Source organism: Anneissia japonica, unplaced genomic scaffold (assembly GCF_011630105.1).
Source record: "Anneissia japonica isolate Jap-2015-1 unplaced genomic scaffold, ASM1163010v1 scaffold287968_len422783_cov224, whole genome shotgun sequence".
In the NCBI taxonomy this organism is placed as follows: Eukaryota; Metazoa; Echinodermata; class Crinoidea; order Comatulida; family Comatulidae; genus Anneissia; species Anneissia japonica.
The window spans coordinates 370,909-398,212 of NW_022752528.1; the positions used below are offsets into that span (position 1 = coordinate 370,909).

Genomic DNA, 27,304 nt, shown 5'->3' on the forward strand with positions numbered 1-27,304 from the left:
GAATACTCACGGATTTCACAGTTGACTCCAGTGAAACATCCTTGACATGAGCAGGTGTAGGAATTACAGTTATTGGTACACATCCCACCATTTTCACATGGATTATTCTGGCAAGCATCAATGGCTAAGTATAGGGGGAAAAAAGGTTTATTAAAGTTTAGCAAGAAAAAACAAGAAGATTGGCATTCACTTTAATATGTTGTTTGGTATACGGTCTGTCTCTTATACACATCTAGATGTGTATAAGAGACAGTCACTATATTATTGTAATAAACCTAACCTGAATAACGAACTACCAATGCAAGTGTAGTTGGATTGATGACATCACATCATGACCATATATAGGCACATCATGACTATATATGATCATGATGACATCACATCATGACCATATATAGGCACATCATGACCATATATAGGCACATCATGACTATATATGGGCATACAGCAGTGCTGATAGTGTGGACAGGTCTTAATACACTACAGTACTTACCTACTTCACAAAATGTACCACTGAAGCAACCACTTGCTGGACAGGCACAGAAGTATAAACCTCCTGTAGCACTACATGACAGACTGAAGCATAGTCCAGAGTTTTGACATGGGTTCGAACGGCAGGGGTCAGTTGCTATGAAGGTCAATTTGAAAAATACATCAGTTACAAACAATTCATTTTTTATAATCATCTGTATGTTTGAAAATACTTTATATTTTTTTTCCCCAATTTTTATTCCACAAATGCCCCCAGACTGGGGAAGGTAAAAATATATAAAATACAATAAAACTTCACAATACAAAATTAATCAAAAGGAACTCGCATCCATTATATGGAGCTTAGTGATTAACATTGGCGCTAATGATGTATAAATATACATTACACCCAGCAGTATATGAAGCAAATTATGATACTGTTTGGTGCAAATGAGTGAGCCCCTTGGGCTTGATTATTTGTCAATATATTATATGGAATAATTCATCTTTCAAACTTTGTTCTCTGTTTTTTGGGAATGTCTGGTCCACGTCATTGAACTGTTTGACAATTACTTAAATTTTTATTACTTGGTTTTAATGTTGTTTCTTGATGTTTTTTGTTTGTGTCATTCCTGTCTTGTGGTAGCCTTGCATTTAAAAAAAAAAATAAATAAAGTTGGGCCCTGAACGTAGCAAGTAAATAATGAAGGTGGACTCTATTCATGTGTAAATTTATTATATGTAATGGGTGAATGAATAATAAACTTGGGCCTTCTTATGTGTAAATTCATTACATGAAATGGGTGAATCAATAATCGACTTGTAAATGCATTATATGGAATGGGTGGGTGAGTAAGTGAGTGAGCTACAAATTTTGGCACTGAACATTATTATTCAATTTGCAACTCATCACATATGGACAAATGTGTATGATGATGTAGGTGAGTGATCAACATGGGCCCTGATCATGTATAAGGATTCTTGATGATGTGGGTGAGTGATCAACATGGGCCCTGATCATGTATAAGGATTCTTAAATCACTCACCAATTTGACAGTGTTCTCCTTCATAACACCCAGAACATCTACAAGTGTAAGTCTGGCAGTCCTGACTTATCAGGCACACTCCATTATTTACACAGGGGTCATTGGCACAAGGATTCACAGCTGCAAAAACACAGAATATAGTTGTATATAAATACACACGCATTTTATAACTATATACGTACACCAACATTTTATAACTATATATTACCTTAAGATTGCTATTTTTTGTTTGTTAACATGTTATTAACCATCTCTAATTGGTCTTAACTTGAGTGATTCAACAATAAGAAAGCAGAAAAAAAAGAATACTCACGGATTTCACAGTTGACTCCAGTGAAACATCCTTGACATGAGCAGGTGTAGGAATTACAGTTATTGGTACACATCCCACCATTTTCACATGGATTATTCTGGCAAGCATCAATGGCTAAGTATAGGGGGAAAAAAGGTTTATTAAAGTTTAGCAAGAAAAAACAAGAAGATTGGCATTCACTTTAATATGTTGTTTGGTATACGGTACCTTCTTTTGTCTTGTCCTGACTATCAAATGTTATTTGACAAAACATGTGACATGCCTAAATATGGTCATGATGACATCACATCAAGACCATATATAGGCACATCATGACTAAATAGGGGCATACAACAGTTTATTGTCAAATAAAATTTGAAAGACTGGACAGGGCATTAGAATACAAACTACAGTAACATCCTATCCATTGCATCCTATCCACAAAATTTACACTAACAGGAACTACAGTAACCATCCTATCCATTGCAGACAAAATTTACACTAACAGAAATGTATTGAAAAACAGAGGAAACATATACACTTACTGCACTTTCCCCGAATAATAATAATAGTTCTTTATTGGTCCTCATTCAAACTACAACATAATGGATACAAGCACTGTCCTTAGCCCGCCTAACTCTCAATATGAGGGTCATTCAAGGAGCGAAGCGATCAGACTCCCATTAAAACCTGACGCTGGTCGGGTTTGAATGGGGGTCTTAAGCACAAGGTGCAGGAACAATACCTCTCAACCGACCGCTCAGCTCTACACTTCTTTCAAGAGAGTATATTAATTAATATTTCCTCATTTTTAAGAAATCAAACCTCATGAAGTGAACATATTCAGAAGACAAAATTTCTTTTGATATTTTTGGGAAAGTGACACAGGGTTGAGATGGCTCCTTTTCTCTTATTGTAAACTTACGAGTTTCACAGACTGAACCAGTGTAGCAGATACCGCAGAGACATCTAGTATTGGGACACTCATTCACACACGTTCCACTATTCATACAAGGTGTGTTTTCGGTACATAGATCACGGGCTGAAAACAAAAACAAGATACATTTTATTTTATCTTATCTAAAGTGTGAAGCCAAGAAATGGGATGTATTAGAGATGTAAATTATGAAATATTAAAAAAATATAGGGATAAATATTATGTAGAGAAATGAACATACTACCCTTTAGACTTACTGAATATTTAACACCTTAAAATCTAACATCTTATAATTACAAGATAGCGCTATTACGTGTAACAAATAGAAGCGTCGATGTTTAGTAAAAACAAGCATAAAAAGTAATCACTTTTGAGAGAGGGCATCTTAGTTGTTGCAATGGTTCTTATAGAATTTCCATGCAGATGTGCTTTCTTTAGTTAACAATCTCTGATGTCAAAGTTGAAAAGTAATCACTTTTGCAAGAGGGCACCGTACACTGCGTTATTACAAAATTTGTACGCAAAAATCATGGAGAATGCTATCCTCTAATTATAAGATCCTTGCGTAAGATCAACAAATAAATGCATGAGGGCGCCCTTCAGATCAATTGTCTTACCTGTTTCACAGAAATCCCCAACAAAGCATTGTGGACATGCACATGTGATTGATTGACAGTCCGTTGTCATGGTACACACACCGCCATTCTGACAGAGGTTATTACTAGAGCAAAGGTCAACACCTGGCAAAATTGAAAGTTTACATTTAAAACAATACTTTTTATATTCAGTTGTATTAATTTATGAACATAAGAGTGTGGTCTTGATGGAAATTAATCCAATGTAAACACAGCTTTATTTTATTTCCTTCACATCCAATAACAAGTACACTCACCACTTATAGGATGGAACGATGCTTTATAAGTAGTCTCCTATTGAGGGCTAGGGAGTGGAGTTGATTTTAGTCAAAAGTCCTGCTGTGACAGGAATTGAACCAGGGACCCTGGGATTAGAAAGCAAGCATCTTTACCACCAAACCAATTTAGACAGAGTCTTTCACTGAAATATTCTAAATAACAAACTTACTAAGAGCACAGTTGGGCCCAGTTGCACACGGGTCACAGTCGCATGTGTACTGAGTGCAGTCTCCGGGAATGGCACGGCATTCTCCAGCACCGGAGCAAGGTCCTGATGTACAAGGATCATTAACTGCAGAAACAAAAGACCAAACATCAAGATTCAATTTGTAAATCAATTTCCAATCAGGCATAAATAACATATGCAGCTACTTTCTATGCTATAGATTTTAATTTAATTATCATTTAATATCTCTTCAATATTTACAACATTAAAATAAATCTGTAAAGCAATTATAAATAAGAATAACAAATTACGAAGAATTCAAATGAATGCAAGCCTTAAGAAAGGAGAATAAGCTCATATAACACATATCAACTAATACACTCTAATAATAATAAGACTAATATCATAATGATTTAGCAAAATATTTGTGCCTGTTGTTTATAACAAAACTGTTTGATAAATGGACACTTTTATGAAAAATTAGTTATTCTTACAATTTTCACAAAATTGTCCGCTGTAACATCCTGGGCACTGACAAGTGAGGTCAACACATGACCCTGCCGTCGCCTGACAGATGCCTCCATTTTGACAAGGGTTCACCAAACATTGGTTGATTCCTAAGTAAAGCAAACATAGAGATGTCAAAGTTCAATATACCAACAGACATTGTTAAATATAAATTTTGTTTACAAAATCACAGTACTTTAAATATTTGATTCACTTACTGTTTTCACATGTGGCACCCTCGTAGCAGGATGGACATGAGCAGGAGAATGAGAAACAGCTCAGCTGTGAACATGTTCCGCCATTTTCACAAGGGTTGTTGGCACATGGGTCTAGCACTGTATACAAAAACAAACGAAGACAGTAAAATGGAATGTGATTCCAAAATCATACTAAACCATAAAAAAAAAATACTGAGTAATGTGGTAATATTGTATACTTTAGTACAGAGAAGCTGTGACACTGTTACTCATAGCTTTGGCAAATAGTAAGTAAACGACCCCATTTTTGTGGAGAATATTAATATATTAGAAAGTCAATTTTGGCTGCCTCTATAAAATGAACATCGCCAACACATTATGACCAGCTGCCTCACTTAAAACAGCCAGAAAGTGAGAACAGCGTTTACTAAGGTTATAAGCAAATAGTACTCACATGTTTGGCAATTGGTTGATGTGTAACATCCAACACATAGGCACGTGTAACTTGTGCATGATCCTGGAACCCTCAAACACGTTCCGCCATTTCCACACGGGGCAACATTGCACGGATCAATGGCTAAAATATGGAAGAAATTAATGATAACAAAGTTCCATTGATAAGATAAAATAGGAGGCTACATATAATTGAGGCAAGCATCTCTGTTGCCACCCTAAGATTTGCGACTGCTGTGATATGGTGCCACCAATTTTACACAGAAAATTACTTGCTCTCAGCTTAAATAGCACATTTGGCACAAAAAATAAATATTCATAGTTAGCACTCACAGACTGCACATTTAGGGAAAGGTAAGTGGTTTAACTTTTCAAATATAATTATAAATAAAACAATATTATGTGGTATTATAATGTATATTTCGATCAATATTGCAACCAAAGGTCATGCCTATAGCATGAAAAACAAGGAGGTACATTTAGTTTTCCCATTGTAGAAAAGTAAGAACTGCTAATAACTTCAAAGGTAATAGAGTGCAGTAAACACAATTTGCTGCCATCTAACTGATTGAAACTTACCTATCTCACAGTTGGAACCTGTGAAGCAACCTTGGCAGATGCACTCATACTCGTTGCAGGAATTACTTTTAATGGCGCAGTTGGCACCATTCAGACACGGGCCACTCTGGCATGGGTCGGGCACTGTAAACAAACGCCACGTAAAATGTGAATATATAAGTAACAATAAACATGCATCAATCAAAAAGATAAAGAAATAAATAATTAGATTAAAAATGTAAAAAACAAAAATGGCTCACATCCAATTATGAATAGGAATTGTATAAGAGTTGTCTCCAACAGTGGGAATGGATACATGAAAATATGGATAAATACTGGAAAGATACTTACATGTGGAGCAGGTTAATCCTGTGTAGCAACCAGCACAAGTACACTGAAAGTCAGTACAAGACGTAGCCGAACACACACCGTTATTCAAACAGGGGTTAACTGCACACGGATCTTGCACTGTGACAAGCGGAAAAAAAATATATTGTATTATATATTTATACGTATACTTAATTCTCTCATTATATGCATAAGTATTTTTGGCTCCGATGAGGAGCTCTAGAAACACTCGGCTGATTGACTAATAGATCTTTTTTGTATGGGTGTCCGTTAGGGCAAATATTCTCTACTGCCTCTATTATACTGCCCTCATCGAGATTACACGAACTTGTTTTAATGGTAATATCAACAATATGATATGTCAAATATCTAATAATAACATGAGATATAAGTATAAGATATACTACAATCAAATATTAAGAATCACTAAAAAAACTCATTGAAACACTGAATTACAAATAAACTTTAAACTTTCAATGAGTAAAAGATCAAAACAGCTTACAGATAGAGCAGAAAGGTCCAGAATAACACCCTTGGCAAATACAGGTGTATGCATCACATGACCCAGGTGTCCTCTCACACACTGCTCCGTTTACACACTGGTTTACACTGCATTGATCCAAAACTGAAAACAAATAATAGAAGAATAGCTTATGGATTTGTTTATAAAAATAAAAAGATTGTTTACTGACAAAATCGAAAGAGACTATAAAACAATGATACAAAAATATATGAAACTGAACATATAAACATCAGTGGCATATCTAGACGCCCCAATTCCCTCCCCCTAACGGAAACTTTTGAAGCAAAAAAAATTCCCTACAGTATATAAAAATTACTCCATACCACCTTTTTTGTTATCTAGCACCCACTTACTTTACCATCAAGCCCGTTCCCTCCCCACTTCACCTTAATCTGTAATCATTTCACAGCTTCATAAATATTTATTATCTTTCTTTATTCAGCTTTAGAAACTAGGGCCCGGGATATGTCAAACAGTGAACTTAATCACTCTTCAAAGTGGCAATCCCATCACAAGACAAACATACACAAACAAGATGCACTACATAAGACTCACTATGAAGTTTAGGGAGTGGGAGTGAAGTTGTTTTTGTTGTGAGAAGAAATCCTGTTACTGTGATCCAGGACCCTGGGATTGGAAAGCAAGCAATACATCAACCAAGGTATTCAACTGCATTGTACCATCGAAAGAATGAGTAGCCCTTAATAATGTAAAAGATTGGATACTTACACACATTACAAGTATTTCCAATGTAACACAGTGGGCACTGACAGACATAGTTGACGCAGGAGTTCGCCACGGGAGAACATGTGCCCCCATTCAGGCATGGGTTCCCGGCACACTGGTCTTTTCCTACAAATGGATTATAGTCAGTGTTAGTCCTACATTCTTCATTATTATGCTCTGTAAACGCTATAATTTCTGATGTGCCCATATAAGGACATGATATCATACTACATCCAAATATGGGCATATCACAAGTTACTTGTCACATAAAATTTGATAGTGTAGAGACAAGGCTTTAGAAAAACAAATTATGTTGCTATTTTTTTTGACATGTTTGATGACAAAAAAAATATTCTGATTAATATAATAATACAAAAATGCTTTTCAATATTAACCCGAATAAACACACACAAATTTATGCTATTAATAATATTATTTCATTTGGCATTCCACAGAGAAATGCATTGTTGGCAGGAAAGAGCACACTTAGAAGCGGTTTGCCGCAGCAGGAACGGTTTGGTTTCCCAACCTCGAGGTCGGGGTTTTAATCCCCCGCCGAGCATTTCACTTGTGTGATTAAGCAAGGCTCTTTATCTTCATTGCTTCTCTCCACCCAGGAGTAGTTGCCTGGTGAGGTTGCCTGCTACTGCACCAATATGTTAGCAACACTTAAGCATGTGGACCTAATGACCAAGGAAAAACTTACAGCGCTTCGTAACTGAAAGGTAAATCACTATACAAGTAGCAAGTAACAAGCAACTTACTAGTTTCGCAGTTGTCACCGCTGTAGCATGACTGACACTGACATGAGTACTCAGTACACGACCCCGGATTACGACTACAAAAACCACCATTCAGACAAGGGTTTGGATTGCACTGGTCAAGAACTATAACAAGAATACAATGGTCAGTGAATTAATACAATCAGAGTAAACTAACTTATCAGTTATATGTAAATTAATTAGAAATTTTGGGTTATGTTCATGAACAATCGCAGCAGTACAGAGCAATAACTGGTGGTGAATTGGCAAGACACAGAAACTATCACTTGGGAGCTTTTGATTTGTTTCAAAGTTAACTGCTAAAGGAAGGGGTTGAATACTTAAAACAGACCAGTTAAGAAACAAAATAATAAGAATGATATATATCTATATTATTACATTAGTATAAATTCACATTTTTGACTAAGAATGAATACTTACACACAGCACAATTGTCGCCTTGGTAACAATTCTGACAGGCACATTGGTACATGTCACATGTGCCCGGTACTTGGCTACAGACACCAGCAAATAAACATGGAAATGAGCCACATGGATTTTGCACTGTGGAATATCAAAGCGAATTATTATCATTATTATTGATGTAGGCTTACTGGGACATATAGCATTATACAGGATGCTGGGGATGGAATACAAGCACTTCAGACAGAAAGCCATAGTTTTGTTAAATGTAAAGGTAAACGTAGAAGAATAACCTATAAATCGCAGTGTAATTGTTTTGACATCTGAAACCTTGCAGTGATGGACTTAAACACAAAACATCATTCAACAACGACACTAGTACTTACATGTTTCACATATGGTTCCAGTATAGCAGCCAGCACATACACAATCATACTCTGTACATGAGCCTTGTCGTTGCTGACATGTGCCGCCATTCAAACATGGGTTGTTCTCGCATGGGTCTGCCACTGTTTTATGTATCATAACAAATCATTAGTACACTCAGTATAGAGCAATGCAAGACATTTCAAACTTCCTTAAACAACCAATCAGGTTGAGTCTTAAGTCACTATTACACTTTTGTTAATAATTACACTTAAGTCAATCATTATACTTATGTCACTGATTTCAATTATGTCAGTCTATCATTAGTTTTGCTTAAGTCACTCAATACACACGTCATTCTTATTATGTCACTTGATTATATTTTGTCATCAAATATACTGACATTATTAAAATTTAAAAATCACAAAATATATTATAACAAATAATAACACAATAATAATATTAATAATAAATAATTAGCAAATAATTCATTAAAAAAAATAAATATACTTACAAACTTCACAATTGAATCCACTGTAACAATTCTGACACTGACAAGTATAAGAGGTACAGGAGCCAGCTATAGGGGTGCAAACACCACCATTACCACAAGGACTATTATCACATGAACTCACAGCTGAAAACAAGTCAATTTACAATCCATTAATACAATATACAGTACACAAGGCAAATAAGAAATAAAGCAGTTTGGTACAATGTTTTAGGCTTTGAAACTTCATATGTGGGGTTGAATCCAACGCTGGCCAGTTTGCTTGTGTTTAGAACTACTTTGATATTAAGGCCTAGTATTTAGTAGATTTATAGAAGACTCAAAACCTCTCTAGATTGAAAGCAAATGGTCCACCTTGAACCCAGAACATTATGACTGCAAGCCTGAAGCCATACCATTGTACTCAGTGAGCAGCCACTGGACACAAGCAATATAATATGAGCTGCGTTCATCTTGAACCAACAACTTCTTCATGAGAAGCCTGACACCTGGGTGCAGTGTCATACAGATTCTACACAATACTAGAAGTTTCTATATATATGTTGTGCCGCATTATTTGAATTTTTTTGTTTACATATAAGTAAGTTTGTACTTACGAGTTTCACACAAGACTCCTGTGAAACACAGTGGACATTGGCAGGTGTACTCTGTGCAGGACGTTGATGAGGCCACGCACGCTCCATTATTCATACAGGGGACAGGATTACACGGGTTGCTCACTGTGGACCAAAGAAAATCAAATCAATGTATTATTCTACAAGAAGTAGGCTCCAATGGAAACATGTGTTTACTGCTTGATATAGGAATTTTTTGGGCAACAGTTAGGCCTAATTACACATTTGGTTCTTTTTAGGACAGGCCTAGGCATGGCATCATATTTCATAGGCTTACTAACTAAACAGAGCCACCTGCATGGGACTCCTCAACTTCAAGAAAAAGTAAGACTCATTTCTATCTTTGACACAATGCCGAGCACCGAAGTAGACACAAAGAAGGTGATGGTTGTGATGATGATAATGATGATGATAAATGGTATCACTTACACTTGAAAGGAAAGCGTTTACTGCCCCCGCAAGAGGACAGTAGACACAAAGAAGGTGGAAGACAATTTTCATATTATTTATTTAGTGATGACTGTGATGATGATGATAATGATGATGATATGATAATAACATAATGATTAGGTAATGACCATGCAATGATGATAATAAATAAGATGATCTTGCATAACTATGTTATTTTTTTCATTCTCTATGCTTATTTTTTTTTTTTTTTCAATTTCTGTTTGCAAGATGGGTGCAACAATGTTTGTGTGCATTAAAATTAAAACAATATTGAAATTATATGTTTTTTCTTACATTCACTACATGTATCGCCTTCCCAGCATCCTTCACAAGCACAGGTAAATTCTGTGCAACTAGTCTGTGTGCAGACACCATTGTTATTACAAGGATTTGGGGAACAGGGAGCAAGTACTGTGGAGAAAACCAATAAGATTTTAAACATTAAAGTGAATTCTAAAATCAAATGAACATCCTTTGCTTCATATACTGTTACACTTTAAAAAATATAGAAACTAACATGTAAGACACAGACTAACCCTCATATAATCTTTTTGAGGTGTAATATAGTGGCAGATATTACTGGTCCGCAACTACCCGTATCAAATCAGTTCTTACCCAGCAGCCATTCGGGCAGTGAATGCCTGTTAAAGGTATCGTACGAGAATGACATGAAAATGTTTGTAGGGCCATTTTTTTTTTTTTTGTTCACTTCGCCGAGTATACTCATTAAACACTTGAAGTGAATATGTTTAGATGATATATTGATTAAAATAAAATTCATATAAAATTATGCCTGGTGTATACAGTAATACACAACTCTACTTATAATTGCTTATTAATTGGCTGTTTATCCCCTAGCTCCTAGCTAAGATATGATTGGTCAACTTACAATTTTCACAGAATGGTCCATCATAACAGCCTTGACAACTGCAAGTGTATTCGGTACAAGAGAGAGGAACCACAACACAGACAGCGTTATTCAGACATGGGTTCCCATTATCAAGACATGGATTCCTCACTGAAATATAACATAAAACAATCATGAATATGCATAAAAACCTAATAATAATTACACAACTATGAATATTCATAAATAAGATTTTTTGTTAATTGTATTTTTATTTTTATTGCGATATGTAACTGCATTTCTTCAATGTTCTGTAAGCTGGGCCCCAGGAGAGCTATGTAAATTTACTGATAAATCTATGCAAGAAAACAAAGGAGTACAAATACATATTTCAATCATATACAAGATGTCACAGCTACCTGACAAAAAGCTACCTGTGGGATTAAAAAATTATAGTCAAATGTAACTTACATGTTTCACAGTTGTTACCATAGTAACAGGATGAGCATGAGCATTGGTATTCAGTACAAGATGTTCCAACTCCATAACAGATGCCCTCATTTTGACAAGGTGAACCAGAACACGGATCTTGTACTAACACAAAATAGTAATTATTTTATTAATTCACAGAATATTTTAAAAAAAACCAAAAACCTATCTATATATTTTGCTATATGCCTAATTTTATGTATATATGCTGGCTAAAAACCTACATATATACATCCATATAACTCTTTCTTAAATCCCACTGTCCCTACCTGCAGTGTTAAAAATGTTTTATTCCTCAAGATAAGACTTACACGTAAGATGGAAGCATACACACTAGACATGGTCAAGCCGACTATTCAGCAGACGACATCAACACCTAACATACATATCACTAGCACGTAAAACAACAAAGATACTGATTTTGATAAATGTTGACTTACATATTTCACAGGTAGGGCCTGTAAAACATCCTGAACAAGTACATGTGTAGTCGGTACAGTTTGTGGGAGATTGTGTGCACTGCCCTCCATTGCGACAAGGAAAGTCACCGCATGGATTAATCACTAGCATAAAAAAATAAAGATGCAATTATAGCAAAAGACAAATCATAACCTCAACACGCAATTGGTTCTTATTTATGTATGGTGCTTTGATCATTTGGTGTCTTATAAGTGCCATGTTTTAATTTTATTATTATTATTATTATTATTATTATTATTATTAATTACCACAGGAAAAATATTTAATATTTAAGAATCAAAACAAAGTCATAGCAGAAATTGTCATATCACAAGATGAGAGGCAGCATTGAAGGTGATGACGATAAAAACAAAATCTGACAAAGATCTAGGTAATGTGTTTTGGGGTACTGGTATTTTGGACACAATAACAATTATTGTTAACTTACGGAGCTGACAATACTGGCCTGCATAACATCCAGGACAAGTGCAGTCAAACTCATTGCAGTTTGTCAATGAGTTTGAGCAAATGCCTTGATTCAGGCAAGGGTTTGGCGAACACTGGTTCAACTCTACAAAAAAAAAAAAACAGAAACATGATGTAAAATAGATTTGATAAAATTGATGTATGCTACAAACAGAAGAAATCAAATTTCTGTTGTAAAATATGATAACATCCCATTTGAAATTACTAAAAGCAATACTGTACATATACATCATGATAAAATAGTGTGCATAACCATGGCAACCATTTCAGTTTGTCAATGCTAAATCCTTATTCAGCTTTGTTTCCATAAAAATAGTTCTATTTGGTCAAATTACTTACGAAATTGACAGAAGCTCCCGGAGTAGCATCCGGTACATGTGCAGGTGAAAGCAGTACACGAACCAGACACCTTCTCACAGACACCTCCATTCAAACATTGGTTGGGAGAGCACTGATCAATTGCTGAAGAAGATTAAAAGTAAAGCATTAACAATATCAATCAAAGGACTGTCCCAAAAAGCTTCACCTACATTGAACATGACTACAAATTTATTAATAAATCAGAGGACTATTACAAAGAGCCCACCCACATTGGATATGTTTGCTAAAATTGGCTAGTGCTAGTGTTCTCAAAGAAGAGTTGTTACTAATAATTACCAAAGTTACAACACATTACCAACTTTACCACCTAATTTAAAGAACCTATGGTAGCTAATTACTCTTAATTATCTATTATTAATCATTTGGTTTACAACTTACCTGTTCCACAGGTGTCCCCTTCATAGCAACCAGTACAACTACAGGTATACTCTGTACATGATGTTGCTAAGCAGAATGCTCCATTCTCACATGGGTTAGGTGAACAAGGGTCTAGTACTGTAAAATAAACATTTTATATTTATTAAATTTGTTTCTATACAGCTAGATAAATGTCAATTTGCATTAGGAATAGTGTGGCCCCTATATTTGAAATGCTGCTGGTACGATCTGCCCTGGAATGATATTACCAGTAATTTCACTGATATTACTGAATGTCACAATATAAAGTGTCTTGACCAAGGACACAAGCAGGGTGATAAGCATTGGGCTGGAACCCACAACCTCAAAATTGAAGGCCTTAAACGCTGCACCGCTTGCCTTAAATAATAAAATGTGTCTATTAATGCAAGATAATAATATCCATGTTTGTAACTAGTAATCAGGGGTTGGGGGGTGGCAGTGAGTGGTGTCAATTACTCCTTTCAATTGGGTGGTGAGTGGTGTCAATTACTCATTTCAATTGATTGGTAAGGAGCCAGATATTTTTTACAATGATTACTTACATGTTGTACAGGTAGGTCCGGTGTAACAGCCTAAGCACGCACACTCAAATTCAGCACATGAAGTTACATTCTGAGTACAAGTTCCACCGAATCGGCATGGATATGATAGGCATGGATTATTCACTGTAAAGGAAGTTTAAACATTCAAATTCTATTGATAAAATTATCAACAATTATCATTCAACACCAAGGGGGCGGAATTCACTGATTTATCCAAATAATACTAAAAATATATTTTGATCATTTGTCTGAATATTCTTCATGAACTACCTATTATAATCTGACCACAAAAAAACACTGCCTACTAAAAATAACCTGATGTGTTACTCACAGTTTTGACAGAAATCTCCAGTATAGCATCCTGAACATTGGCATGTGTATTGAGAGCAAGAGCCTGGCAACGGCATACATGTGGCACCATTTTGACACAGATGATTACCACAAGGATCTTCAACTACAAATAAAGAAAAAAAATTGATTACATGATGAATGAAATCAACAAAAATAAATATATTTATGTCATTTTAGCAAATAATGGTTATAATGTGTATATGTGGATGTAATTATGAAGCAAAAATATTATATCACTTTTTTCTGTTTCTTTACTTACAAATTTGACAGCTTGCTCCCGTGTAGCAGCCTTGGCACTGGCATGTATATATGGTACATGATCCGGACGCGGCACTACACGTCCCGCCATTCAGACACGGACCAACAGAACATGGATCAACAACTGAAATCAAATTAGACATTAAATGGTGTATACAAGGCATGTGTATATAAAATGCACAATTAATATGGAACAAAAGTACATCTGAAATCAAATTCCTAACTGCTAACACTAAATATACAGTTTCTCAATACACAATAAAGAGTAAGCTTTCTATTCTTCAATTTATAATGCTTGTAACAAAATAGAGATAACATATGAGAAAATAAGACATGAATATAAAATAATTGGATTTAAAATATGTCCACACTATCAAATTGTTCATATTTGGGTGAATATGACATCATCATGCCCATATATGGGCACATCAGAAATATGTAATAGTGTGGACAGAGCTTTAAGTTGAGAGTCCAAAGTACAACTGCTCAGCACAACAACTTACAGTCTTCACATGTTGGTCCAGTGAAACATGATTGACAGTTACAAGTGTGAGATGTACAGCTGTCCTGTATGCAAATGCCACTGTTCTTGCAGGGGTTTGGACTGCATGGCTCTTGCACTGAAAGAATAAAAAAATAACACTGAAATGATTATCACAATCAATCAAAATAATTTAATGATATTAAGAATGATTATTTTTAAATACTGATTTATGAAGAAACAACAAAAACAATCAACAAAAAGGAAAATCAAATTAGATGGATGAGAAAAGATGAATTTTGAGTCTGGCCTTAAATAGGGAAAAAGGATGGGAAGAGAGTTCCAGAGTTAAATTAAATTTACATGGAACATCATGTGTAAATGTGTGTAATTGAAGACATTGCCTCATAGTGTAAGAAAGGTATATTTTCCCTATTGTCCAATGGGCCAAATTAATTAATAAATAAAATAAGAACTACCTACATGTTTCACAGCTTTCCCCAGTATAGCATCCACTACACTGACACACGGTCTGGTCACAAGTTCCTGACACAATTGCGCACTGTCCGCCGGACTGGCATGGGTTGGGGATGCAAGGATCAATAACTTATAAAAATAAACACAATGTACTTAATTGTTAATAATTTATTTCATTAATTATGCAAACAAATAATATATCATTCACAGAACATAATAATAATAATAATAATAATAATAATCAAAATTTCAGACAACTTAGCTGAACATTTCTACTTTATATAATGGTACTTTATTTGCATACTTTATATACTGTTTATTAAAAAATTATTGAAACTTACATTGTTCACAAAGCTGTCCCATGTAACAACTAGAGCAGACACAGTCATACTCAGTGCATGAGCCCGCCCTCTGTTGGCAGGTGCCCCCATTTAGGCACGGATTAGTACTGCAAGGATCAAGCACTGTTGAAAAATGCAAATATCTGTTAAAGCTTCATGTTCATATACTTTAATATAAACTTCATAGCTAATAATTAGAAATATTCATATTAAAAGGATATAAATATTAATTTTCAAAGTTTATAATCATGAATACTTATTCTCAAGGGTTATGGTCCTGAATAATTATTCACAATGTTTTTTTTCTATAGTATAATGTTTTATTGAACAATAGAGGACAACCCTTATACAACATTAGTGTCCTAGAAAGCATACCTCAAAATTAATATTCATCATAAATATTCACTGTATAACTTCATACTGTGAAAATATATTTCAATGTTTATAAATTATTGAACTATAGAGGGCAGTGAAGGGATTGCTTAACTAATAGCCATCATGAATATTCATTATCAAAGATGATAATTTTTAAAAATTTATATATTTTGTATTTCTTATCTAGAATGTAATATTTTGCCAGGAACTTACATGTTTCACAATTGGTTCCACTATAACATCCAACACAGATGCATTGATAAGCTGTGCAGGAGAGTTGGCTGCAGGTACCACCATTCTGGCAATTTACACTGCCACAAGGATCAAGCACTATAAACACCAATCAGAAATTAGTTTAAAAGATTACAAGATCAAAATAAATGAGCTAAAAACACACAGCAACTAAGTTTACTTTTTGTTTATCCTGTCACTGACACGGGTTTGCATTTGTTTATTGCATTTTAGCTTTAACTGTTTTTAAGAAACTGACAACTAAATGAAATAAATGGAATGAAAGATTCAGCACTGATCAATTATGACCCATTGTACTAACATTTACCATTAATTTTCTATTACATTTTTACATTCTATTATTACTATTGTTCAACAGACATAATTGAGTATTTGATGATTATAATTTTGTTGGTTGAGAGATAAATTAAATTCTTGAATTTAGATCATTCGGCTCATATATGAGGGTTGGGATAAGGGGGAAATGTATCTTTATATGTTGGTACTGGCACTGCATTGTGGCTGTTTACAAGGCTTTAAGAGCTGAGCCAAAATTTGGTAATTGCTTTCCTCTCACAGGGAGTGTTGCGGAATGGAATAAAATGAAAATATAAACTTACATGTAAGACAGGTTGGGCCTGAGTAACAGTTTTGACATGCGCAAGTGTATGATGTGCAGTCCCCGCTTGAGGTGCAAACACCAAAGTTGTTACATGGCGAAGAATTACATACGTCTATACCTAAGATATACAATATTGAAGTTCAATAATATTAATAATTATCATCATTTTCAAACTAGGATTAATAATATATTTAAGTACAATAAGAACATAAAATTATGAATTTAAACTTTTTTTAGGAAGCAACAATAAATTCAATAACATCAATAATTATCATCATTATAACAATAGGACTAATAATATATTTCAGTACTACAGTATAAGAACATAAAATTATGAATTGAAACATTTTGAGGAAGCATTTAACAATTTAACAAAAAACAGCAGTGATGTTGCTAGTCTTTGATAAAGAAACTTACTATATCAACACTATTCATGAATTATCCATTCTCATATACACACCAATTTAACTACATAATAATTATATGGAATAATAAGGCTGGATCACAAGAAACAAACACCATACAGGAACAAAAAAACAATATGTATGCCAGAAATGCAGACATTCGTACAAATACGAATTAGTGTCGCATGATACATTTATTAATTTTGTTGAGATTTTCCGTGCCCAATGAAGCAGAATGTTACAACATATCTCAAATTGAAGGCTATCTGGCGCTTTTTAAGTCAATAGATATTAGCATAATTAGCTTTTGATAATGTGAAGCTTTACAATTTAGACGGAAAACAGTTTCTAGATTGTAAACATGCTGTACTATTGTTCTTTCTCTTTTTGTTAAAAGAATAAAAGAACAGATTTGGGTCACTAACCAATCATTAAGCTTCACATTCTTTAGTTTGTAAGGTTTTTATCAAATCTAAATAATCTTGCTTTTTGAGTAAATTCTACAATATATAAATAATTAACATGTTAAATTGGTTGCCCTGGATTGCTTCTATTGAAATTTAAAGGGGACATATCGGAATGAGGTGTACCACTCTGTACCCACTGTAATCCTCTCCCTTTTACACTGCAAAACCTATCCTATCTCACATAATTATAGAAATATGGCACTGGGATTTGAATGATCACAGCCTAGCATATAAATGTTAATTCTTTAACCAAACAACAAACATCCTATAACTGATGCACATAATACAAACACTGGGGATTAAGGGGGCCACAATGAAAGGGGCCAAAGGGGACTACATTCCTTAACATTCTCGAAAAATCGGACAGTACTCTCTGAACCAACAACACTAAAATACAGAGCCATCCTTCCTAGGACAATATATCAATGCTACCAAAAATCCAAATCCCGATACGATGGCATAAATTTCGATACTTGGAGTATTTATTATACTATATTATGCTGAATAGAATAGAATTTTTTTATAAGCCATAATTTATTTTAATGTTTGATATTCTTGAAAGGGGCCATAGGGGACTACATTCCTTAACATTCTCGAAAAATCAGACAGTACTCTCTGAACCAACAACACTAAAATACAGAGCCATCCTTCCTAGGACAATATATCAATGCTACCAAAAATCCAAATCCCGATACGATGGCATGAATTTTGATACTTGGAGTATTTGTTATACTATATTATGCTGAATAGGATAGAATTTTTTTATACGCCATAATTTATTTTAATGTTTGATATTCTTTGCGTGGACAGATTAAATAGTTACACTTACGTGTTTCACACATAGCACCGGAATAACACGAGGTACACTGACAAGTGTAGTCGACGCAGGAGTTTGCAGTACGTACACACGTTCCACCATTTTGGCACTGATTGTCCTGACATTGGTCAACAGCTATAAGTTAATCAAAATAAAATGAAAATTTTTCCAATACTATTCTTGTCCAACAGAATTTTTGGAAGAATAAAAGCATATTTTATTAGAAAAACTACTAATAAAACCTTGGAAAACATTTCATCTGTGTCTTGAAAAAAAAAATGTTCAGTAAATTTTCTTTGTTAGAAACAATGCAGTTACTGTCAAGCTTTTGTTTTTAACAAATACAGTTTTCTGCACGAGTACTGTACATATTCTTTAAACAATTAGATTGTATGAACTTATGAACAGTTAATATAATATACCTAGGTAAGTACTTTAATTCATGTTGATTATTTTCAAAGAAAAAAACTTAGATCCTGTTTTGTATATTCTACTAAAAAAATAACAAACATGCAAGATGAATTAATATATGTATATACATATAATATATGTATATGTATACGTATATAATATGTACATATGTATATGTACATATGTATATGTATATAATGGATATAAGAATAAATGAATATATGAATAAATGAATATATGAATATAAATGAGTACTCACTGTACTGACATTCTGGCCCAAAGTGACACGAGTCACATGTACAAACATAGGAAAGACAAAATGTGGGGCTGATGGAGCACGTCCCGGCATTCTGACATGGACTGCTACTACAAGGATCCATAGCTACAAGAAACAATTACAAACATTATAGTCATTGTTTTATTAAGAAAGTATAAAGCTTCCCCCATTATGATGTGTTATGTGACATGATTTGTCCATTATGGGTGAGATATGACATCACCATGTGCATATATCGATGTGACATGACATCGTTATGCCCATATATGGGCGTCATATGTCATCACCATGCCCATACATGGATATGATATGTCATTTTCATCATGCCCATATATATACATATGACATACAGCTTGATAATGTGGATGAAACTTAAAACTATGCCAAAGATATTGTATTTGTTCATAAATTTAATTGGAATTATACATATTTGATCTTTTCTAAATGAGCAATTCAAGGTTTTAATTGAATATTCAATATTTTATATGAATATTCAATGTTTCAAATGAATATTCACTGTTTTAATAGAATATTTGAAGCTTTAAATGAATATTCAAGTTTTATTTGAATATTTAATGTTTTAATTGAATATTTGTTTTAATTGAATATTTAAATATTTACTTGAATAAATGTTTTTTCCAAATCTTATTACTGACAGTGCCTTCAATAAAAAATAATACAATAGTTTCATTTAATGAAACTTTCAGTGCTAATGTTTAAAAAGAAAACAATTATGCCAATTTATTTTGATATCGAGAATAAGTAAGATTTGAAACTATTAACAATATAAAAGTATAAGAAACTTACCAATGTCACAATTGAGACCTTCATAGCAAAAATTACATCTGCAGGTATACTGAGTGCAGGGGTTTGTGTCGTCAGCCAGGCACACTCCATTTACACACGGGGATGTGCTACATGGATCAAGGACTAAAAACAACAATAAATGTACAACACTTTAACACATGACAAGTTATCAAAGAGCATAATATTGAAGTATCGAGTAAAGAGTACAATATTGAGTAGTGTAAGTAAGTAATGCTATTTCTAAATTTTCATACAAATAAATTCAGTACAGTGCAGGGGTTTAGCCAGAAAAACAAAATAGGCCATCTAAAATATGCTTTAGTTTAATGTAACATTTGATGATTCAAAAATATAAAAAATTTGCTAAATCCAGTCTAGGCACAACTAGGCTAGGCCGAGCTGAGTAGGCTAAAACATCCAAGCTGTCGGAGTAAAAGTGGCCATCCTAAATAATTGTTGGCCATCCAAAAAACGGCCAGACGGCTTGCTGGCTAAGCCCTTGGTACAGTGCACCCTCCAATTAGAGAATCCTCTAAGCTGAGACTACTCTTTCAAAGGACCAAATAACAATCTTAAATATTTTAACACAAAGCTAATGCTCCAATGGAAACCAAACCCCGAGACCACCTCAAAATTTCAGATCACAAAAGTGATCTCGAATGGTTAACTGTATTCAATTTCTTAAGTACTAAACATTTTGTATAATCACAACGACTTTCTCTCATAACTGAGCATAATCATTTGAGAACTTGCATTTATAATAACGCCATTATCATATGAGATCGCATATGCATGATTATCACTTGAAATCTTATATGTATAATAGCACCAATCATTCTGGAAATTCATCTTGATACACTATCAAATACTGAAATTGGTTTAATCTTTTGAGATCCAATTAACATTTTAAAAGTATTACGAAATGTGTGGTTTATATGTCTCGCTGAAACATCAATTATCATTTGATATCTTATGTACAATAGCACCATTATCATTGAGAACTCACATGCATGACTGCACTCACACATAGCAACAAGTATCAATTGAGAACTTACGTGTTTGGCAATTATCACCAGAGAAGCAACCTTGGCAGGTACATGTGTAATCAGTACAGGTGTCAGGTGAGCAGTTCCCTCCATTTTGGCAAGGAAAGCTATTGCAAGGGTTCAACACTAAAACAATACAAAATAACATTGTTAAATATTTTTCAACTTTATTTACCTTAAATCTTAATTATTTCATTGTATAAATTGTTTAATAATAATAATAATGCTATATTTATATAGTGCATATTGCACATTGCCCCTATGCGCTTAACACAGAAATAATATAGGCCAACTGAGAAAATACAAATTATAATAAAATAACAACAAAATAATAAAAATAATAATAATAAAATAATAACAATAAAATAACAATAATAATAACAGTAGAATAATTATTATGGTAATAAAAATATTAAAAATAAGAATAATAACAAAATAATTATAACAATGAGGCTAAACTAATTCTATTCCTTAAACTAATTGATGATTCGCCATTTATAAATAATATATGTTATAAAAACAAAAGTATATGAAATTGAAAAAATGAATCTTATGCCTTTTTCTTTTAATTTTATTTTGTAATATAATGTAGTTTAAGATAATACCCTGGACCTCAGGGAAGAACAATGTAACAATACTGACTGAGTATCCAGAATAAAGGAAGATTTATATTCTATTCTATTCTAATCTGACATTTCTTGTATGACAGTTTCAACTTGAATCTTGTTTTAAAACTTATTCTGTTAAATTAAAAACACGATGCAGACATTAAGGTGTATATGAATGATTATGAATGATATTCATTCATTCCTTTTAAATTGCACTTACAGATAGAGCAAGTGGGCCCAGTGTAGCAGCCAGCACACAGGCAAGTCGTGTCGCTACAGTCGTTTAACATCTGGCACGTCGCTCCATTTAGACAGTTGGTACTTGTTGCACACAAGTCAATTGCTACAAAAAAAATTATATTTAAATATTTATGCTTTGTTTTCTGTATAGTCCTCATGCAGGAGACATATAATGTAGCTTGATTCAATTTACTTAGGGAATCCTGTCTTGTGTCATTGATTTTGTTTTTTTGTTTTATACTATAATGAGATGAATAAATAAAATAAAGAAATGTAAAAATGTATGGTTAAAGTATCTCAACTTATCCAGTGAGTACTATTTATATTTATCATATTAATAAAATCTAACAATTGAAAATGAATAATGCAACCTATAGTTTGCGGAATATTATTCATTGCTGGATCCAGGAATTTAAAATAGGCAATTGTATACATAGAGTTCCAGACTACTACTGCATTATTGTTGGAGCCGGAGGTACAAAATGTTATGTCTATGGCACTTTGATTGCCACAACAAGGTACTCTGACTTCAACTTAAATGTAACTTTCTATTTTCCCTATTTAAAAAAAAAAATTAATTGTCAACACTTAGGTCCCCTCATCTCATTATAAGGCTTAGGGAGAGGAGTAGTTTTCGTTGTTAGAAAAAATCCTGCTGCTGTGGGATTAGAAGGCAAGCATCTTAACCACCAAGATATTCAAGTCCTCTCCATTGCTTAAAATATCACTATTCCGCTTATTATTGATTGAAAATGCTTTGAATCTGTTAAATGGAATGTATGTATGCTGTACTGATAAAATAGGAGCAGGAAGTATTTTGGTAATATTCATGACATGTTTTGTTTCGTTACCTCACATTGAACAATACGTTTTTATAGTATTGAGCATATCACAGGCTGGTCTACACTGTTAAATACAAAACTGGTCTCTGGCACAATAGCACCCGTTTGCTACTGTTCACGACCATTTTAGTAGTAGAAAAAATTATCTTCCTGAGTCAGATAATAAATTCCAAGCCTTTATTTAGATAAGCTGATGTATAGTAACACAGTTGGCAATCAAGGACCAATGGTCTGTGTTTGGTTGAACATAAATTTTCCGAGACGAGTCAAAGTTTTTGAGGTGTACTCTTTATGTCGTGGGGTCAGGGAGGAAGGGCAGGGAGGCCATACTGCATAATACGGTATTGTATAATGTATAAATGTAAATTCTGTCAATAAAACAAGTAAAAATCCACAGAAATAGAATACAAGACCTCACCTGTCATACAGTTTTGCCCCGTATAACAGGAGTTACATTGACAAGTGTAATCAACACATCCGACTCCAAGCGGAATACAGGCTCCTCCATTCTGACAAGGTAATGCAGCACACTGATTCACACCTGAGATGGAAAATTGGAAATATCAAAATATGATACATTTTAATCCTCATTTTCAATTCAACTTTCATCATCCACAAAATACATTTAAAATAATAATAATACAGAATTGTGCATCACTTTATTATTCTAAAATAATGTGCTTTGAATTGTATAATACTGTAAATAAATTAAATCTATTTTTGTAAAGCGCTTTACAAATCCAAATAAATAAATAAATGGATTCCCTTTGCCAAGAAATTAAAAGTACAATAAAAAACTATTGGCAGTCTACAGAGACAAATAGAAACAAATTAATCAGACAATGATACAAAACACACAGAGAGTTCAAAAATGTTTAGTTGGGAACAAACCACTTTAAATGCAGACGAACTCTGAGATAACAATGAAGAATTTTTCTTTTTAGTTAAAGTGCACTGTACTTAATACCCTATTCAGATTAGACTTTGCATTACGATAGGTTGCGATGTAATCGGTGGTAAACAGTTGTAATCCAAATTGTTCGCAACCATTCGCAAACTTCGACAGCATTCAGACACCTTTTTACTTTGATACTTTACATCACTAGCAACAATATAGGGTGTCCTGTTTTGTTTTGACTTCAGCCAATCAGTGCCTGTAGAATCCGTTGCGATCGGATTCCGTGGTAATCGGGAGTAATAAAGATTGTAGCATTTACGGCCCATGTGCATGTTAAAGAACGCAGTACACTCTTCGGAAAAGAGTAGGGGATTGTCTCCCGGTGTACTGCCCAATCACCACCAGAAGGACTCCACTGGAAATAAGCCTTCTTCTAGACTTTCGTGGGCTATCCTTGGTGTTTACACCGAATAAATCCAATCCAATCCAATCCAACCTAATCACAACGGGTAACAATTGCAAAATCGATTACTTATCAACTATTATTGGTGAGCTTTCAGACACGAATTTACTTTGCGATTGGGTGCGATTTCGTGTCTTAATTGCTACAACTGATCGCAAGGCGAAGCTAGTCTGAATGGGGTATTAGTATAGCACTACATTACATTACAAAGAGAAGGACTATAGGCCTAAAAAAATAAATGAACTCACGTTCTTGGCATATTGCTCCTGTCCAACATTCCGGGCAAGTGCAAGTTAAGGCTTGGCAGTCGGCAGTCATGACACATGTAGCCCCATTCTGACATGGACTAGCATCACATCTGTCCACAGCTACAAACAAGAAAAAAAATTTCATGTATATAAAATATTGGTGGTGGTTTTGCCAGTGTTCTTCCAGCCTTGATTTAAAATTGGTTAATTGTCTGAATTCACAACTTCATCCAATAAACTACTCCAGTCATTCATCGTTCTCGCTTAACTTTAAACTTATCATAATATATATTATTGTTATTATTCAAAACTTAAAAATCTTAAAAAATAAACAGTAATAGGCTAGGCCTAGGCCCCCCTAGGCTAAACCTAACAACAGATGTTAAGTCTTGTTATTAACCTATTCTCACCATACCTGTGAAAACTGTCATTTATTTGAAACAAAACTGCCATTATTTCGAAAAATTATTGTTTGTTTTTTTTAAAATTATAATTATCATTATTTTAAATATGCCTTAATTCCTAGGCTAGCATAGGCAGGCCCCATGTATTCGCTGAGGCTCTCGAATAACTGCGGCCTCTAAGCTTACTTTTTCTTACCTGTTTGACACCTGTCATCTAGGTAGCAACTTGTACATTGACATGTGTATGTGTTTTCGACAGCGTTTACGACACAAGTTCCTCCATTCATACACGGGTCCCAATGGCAAGGGTCTAAAACTGCGAAAACGACAAATCAAAGAATACAGTTTTATCATTTGAGTATTCTTTTCAAGTATTTATCGAAATTTAAACAAACCTATTTTGTTGAAAGACGGACGGACTTGCCAAAAGTTTCTCAACAACACGATGCATCAGCTGAAAAGTTTTCGCGTCCACTTACGTCAGTTGGCGTCAACTTACGTCAATTCGCGTCAGTTTTAGTGGTACTGTATGATGAACTGATAGTCGGGCTCCGGAGGGAAACAATTGACATGTTGTAAAACTGATTTTTTAAGACAGAAAAAGCACATTTGACGAAAAACTCTTAAACGGTTAATGAGATACAGAGTTTTGAATATTTAAAAATTGGGGGAAACATGGAAAACTACCATTTTTCCACCTATTCTATTTTTTTTAATAGACCTATTCAAAAATTTCATTAATCGTTACCGAGTTTTTCGATATGCTTTTTATGTCTTCTAAAAAAATCAGTTGTACAACATATCAAAACAAATTTTTCCTCAGAGGCCTGACTTCAATCAATGTTGCGGATGTGTTTTTTTTTTTTTTTTAAATTTTATTCCTTGAATTTGCATTTTTTTTTTCTACAGTCAATGATAATTCAATGAATATAAGTGGCGTCACTGAGTTTGTGGGGCCCTGGCGGTAACTGTTATTTGGGGCCCTAATAAGCGAGCGTTAAGTTTACAAGCGGAGCGGGAAAATAGACGCTGGGGGTCATGGGGGCCAAGTAGCCCCCCCCCCCCCAGTCGGGGCCCAGGGGGTGAAGGCCCCTGGTGGGCGTCCGACGGGGCTTTCGCGCTTAGGGCATACTGTTAACTGCGTTGTCAGAGAACATAGAATGGTCCATGACTGATGACATATATCAGATTTTATGACAAACCAATTTAGATTACATAGGCCAACTTTCGGAACTGATGCCTAAAGTGTATTTTATGTAGGTAAATACAGAGACTATTTGTGAGGAACAAAACATGTTTAAATAACGTACATAATACAATGCCTGTCTCTTATACACATCTAGATGTGTATAAGAGACAGGTGGTAAACAGTTGTAATCCAAATTGTTCGCAACCATTCGCAAAACTTCGACAGCATTCAGACACCTTTTGACTTTGATACTTTACATCACTAGCAACGATATAAGTCGTCCTGTTTGTTTGACTTCAGCCAATCCCTGCCTGTGGAATCCGTTGCAATCAGATTCCGTGGTAATCAGGAGTATTAAAGATTGTAGCGCCCAATCGCAATGGGTAACAATTGCAAAATCGATTACTTATCGACTACTATTGGTGAGCTTTGACACAATTTTACTTTGCGATTGGGTGTTGCAATTGCTACAACCGATCGCAATTCGAAGCTAGTCTGAATGGGGTCTAACTGTAATTTGATTATTTTGTTGTAGAATTCTAATGCATAGGCCACAGGCAATTCCTTGGCTTGCTTACCAAGCTTCACGATGTTACACAACTTCATCACCATGCTACTGTGTGAAGCAATCAGTGAGGGTGAGATTTGCTCCAAGTCCGACCGGCATGATGCACTTGGGTGGCTTACGTACTGCCCTCTATAATTATATCTATGCAAAATCTTTTGGTGGAAAATTTATTTTGCGCATAGAGGACACAGATCAAGTAAGTTGGCGTCTGTTGCATTTATTATGATAAACATTAATTGTATATTATTACTTTTTACTGTACATCAATTAATATTTTCCTATCTAGATGTGTATTGATATATTTTGATCTTCATTCATTATTATTATTATTATCATTTACTTTTTATTATAATTTATTTATTATTATTATTATTATCTGTATTATTATTATTATAATATCTTATATCTTATATATATACATCTTATCTTATATCTTTGCCATTAACATTATCATTGTTTCTCTGGTAAGCATCTTGTACAGGGATATGTTTTTGCCTAACCAGTCTCATTACGTTTTGAGTGAAATAAAATTATGAATTATGAATTACACCAATGTCATCTATCGATAAAAACATCGATTCGATTAATTAACAGCAGCTTTTCGCACTGTGAC

General features: G+C 34.1%; 1 protein-coding gene across 1 annotated transcript in view; it reads right to left on the reverse strand.

The window, feature by feature from the left end:
* LOC117122314 (fibrillin-2-like) overlaps nucleotides 1–27,304 on the reverse strand; it is a gene marked incomplete in the record, with an annotated part of 84,576 nt that overhangs the window by 49,426 nt on the left and 7,846 nt on the right. Inside the window, 42 exon segments of the mRNA XM_033267870.1 lie at nucleotides 11–124; nucleotides 494–628; nucleotides 1,518–1,637; nucleotides 1,831–1,944; nucleotides 2,735–2,851; nucleotides 3,364–3,486; nucleotides 3,830–3,952; nucleotides 4,321–4,443; nucleotides 4,552–4,668; nucleotides 4,985–5,107; nucleotides 5,563–5,685; nucleotides 5,893–6,009; nucleotides 6,392–6,514; nucleotides 7,142–7,264; nucleotides 7,903–8,025; nucleotides 8,341–8,463; nucleotides 8,709–8,831; nucleotides 9,203–9,325; nucleotides 9,796–9,918; nucleotides 10,558–10,674; nucleotides 11,153–11,281; nucleotides 11,582–11,704; nucleotides 12,040–12,162; nucleotides 12,507–12,629; nucleotides 12,884–13,006; nucleotides 13,304–13,420; nucleotides 13,867–13,989; nucleotides 14,198–14,320; nucleotides 14,477–14,599; nucleotides 14,979–15,095; nucleotides 15,440–15,562; nucleotides 15,775–15,897; nucleotides 16,363–16,479; nucleotides 17,001–17,120; nucleotides 18,703–18,825; nucleotides 19,361–19,483; nucleotides 20,186–20,308; nucleotides 21,241–21,357; nucleotides 22,060–22,182; nucleotides 23,340–23,462; nucleotides 24,531–24,650; nucleotides 25,131–25,250. Coding sequence (XP_033123761.1) covers nucleotides 11–124; nucleotides 494–628; nucleotides 1,518–1,637; nucleotides 1,831–1,944; nucleotides 2,735–2,851; nucleotides 3,364–3,486; nucleotides 3,830–3,952; nucleotides 4,321–4,443; nucleotides 4,552–4,668; nucleotides 4,985–5,107; nucleotides 5,563–5,685; nucleotides 5,893–6,009; nucleotides 6,392–6,514; nucleotides 7,142–7,264; nucleotides 7,903–8,025; nucleotides 8,341–8,463; nucleotides 8,709–8,831; nucleotides 9,203–9,325; nucleotides 9,796–9,918; nucleotides 10,558–10,674; nucleotides 11,153–11,281; nucleotides 11,582–11,704; nucleotides 12,040–12,162; nucleotides 12,507–12,629; nucleotides 12,884–13,006; nucleotides 13,304–13,420; nucleotides 13,867–13,989; nucleotides 14,198–14,320; nucleotides 14,477–14,599; nucleotides 14,979–15,095; nucleotides 15,440–15,562; nucleotides 15,775–15,897; nucleotides 16,363–16,479; nucleotides 17,001–17,120; nucleotides 18,703–18,825; nucleotides 19,361–19,483; nucleotides 20,186–20,308; nucleotides 21,241–21,357; nucleotides 22,060–22,182; nucleotides 23,340–23,462; nucleotides 24,531–24,650; nucleotides 25,131–25,250 — 5,106 coding nt within the window.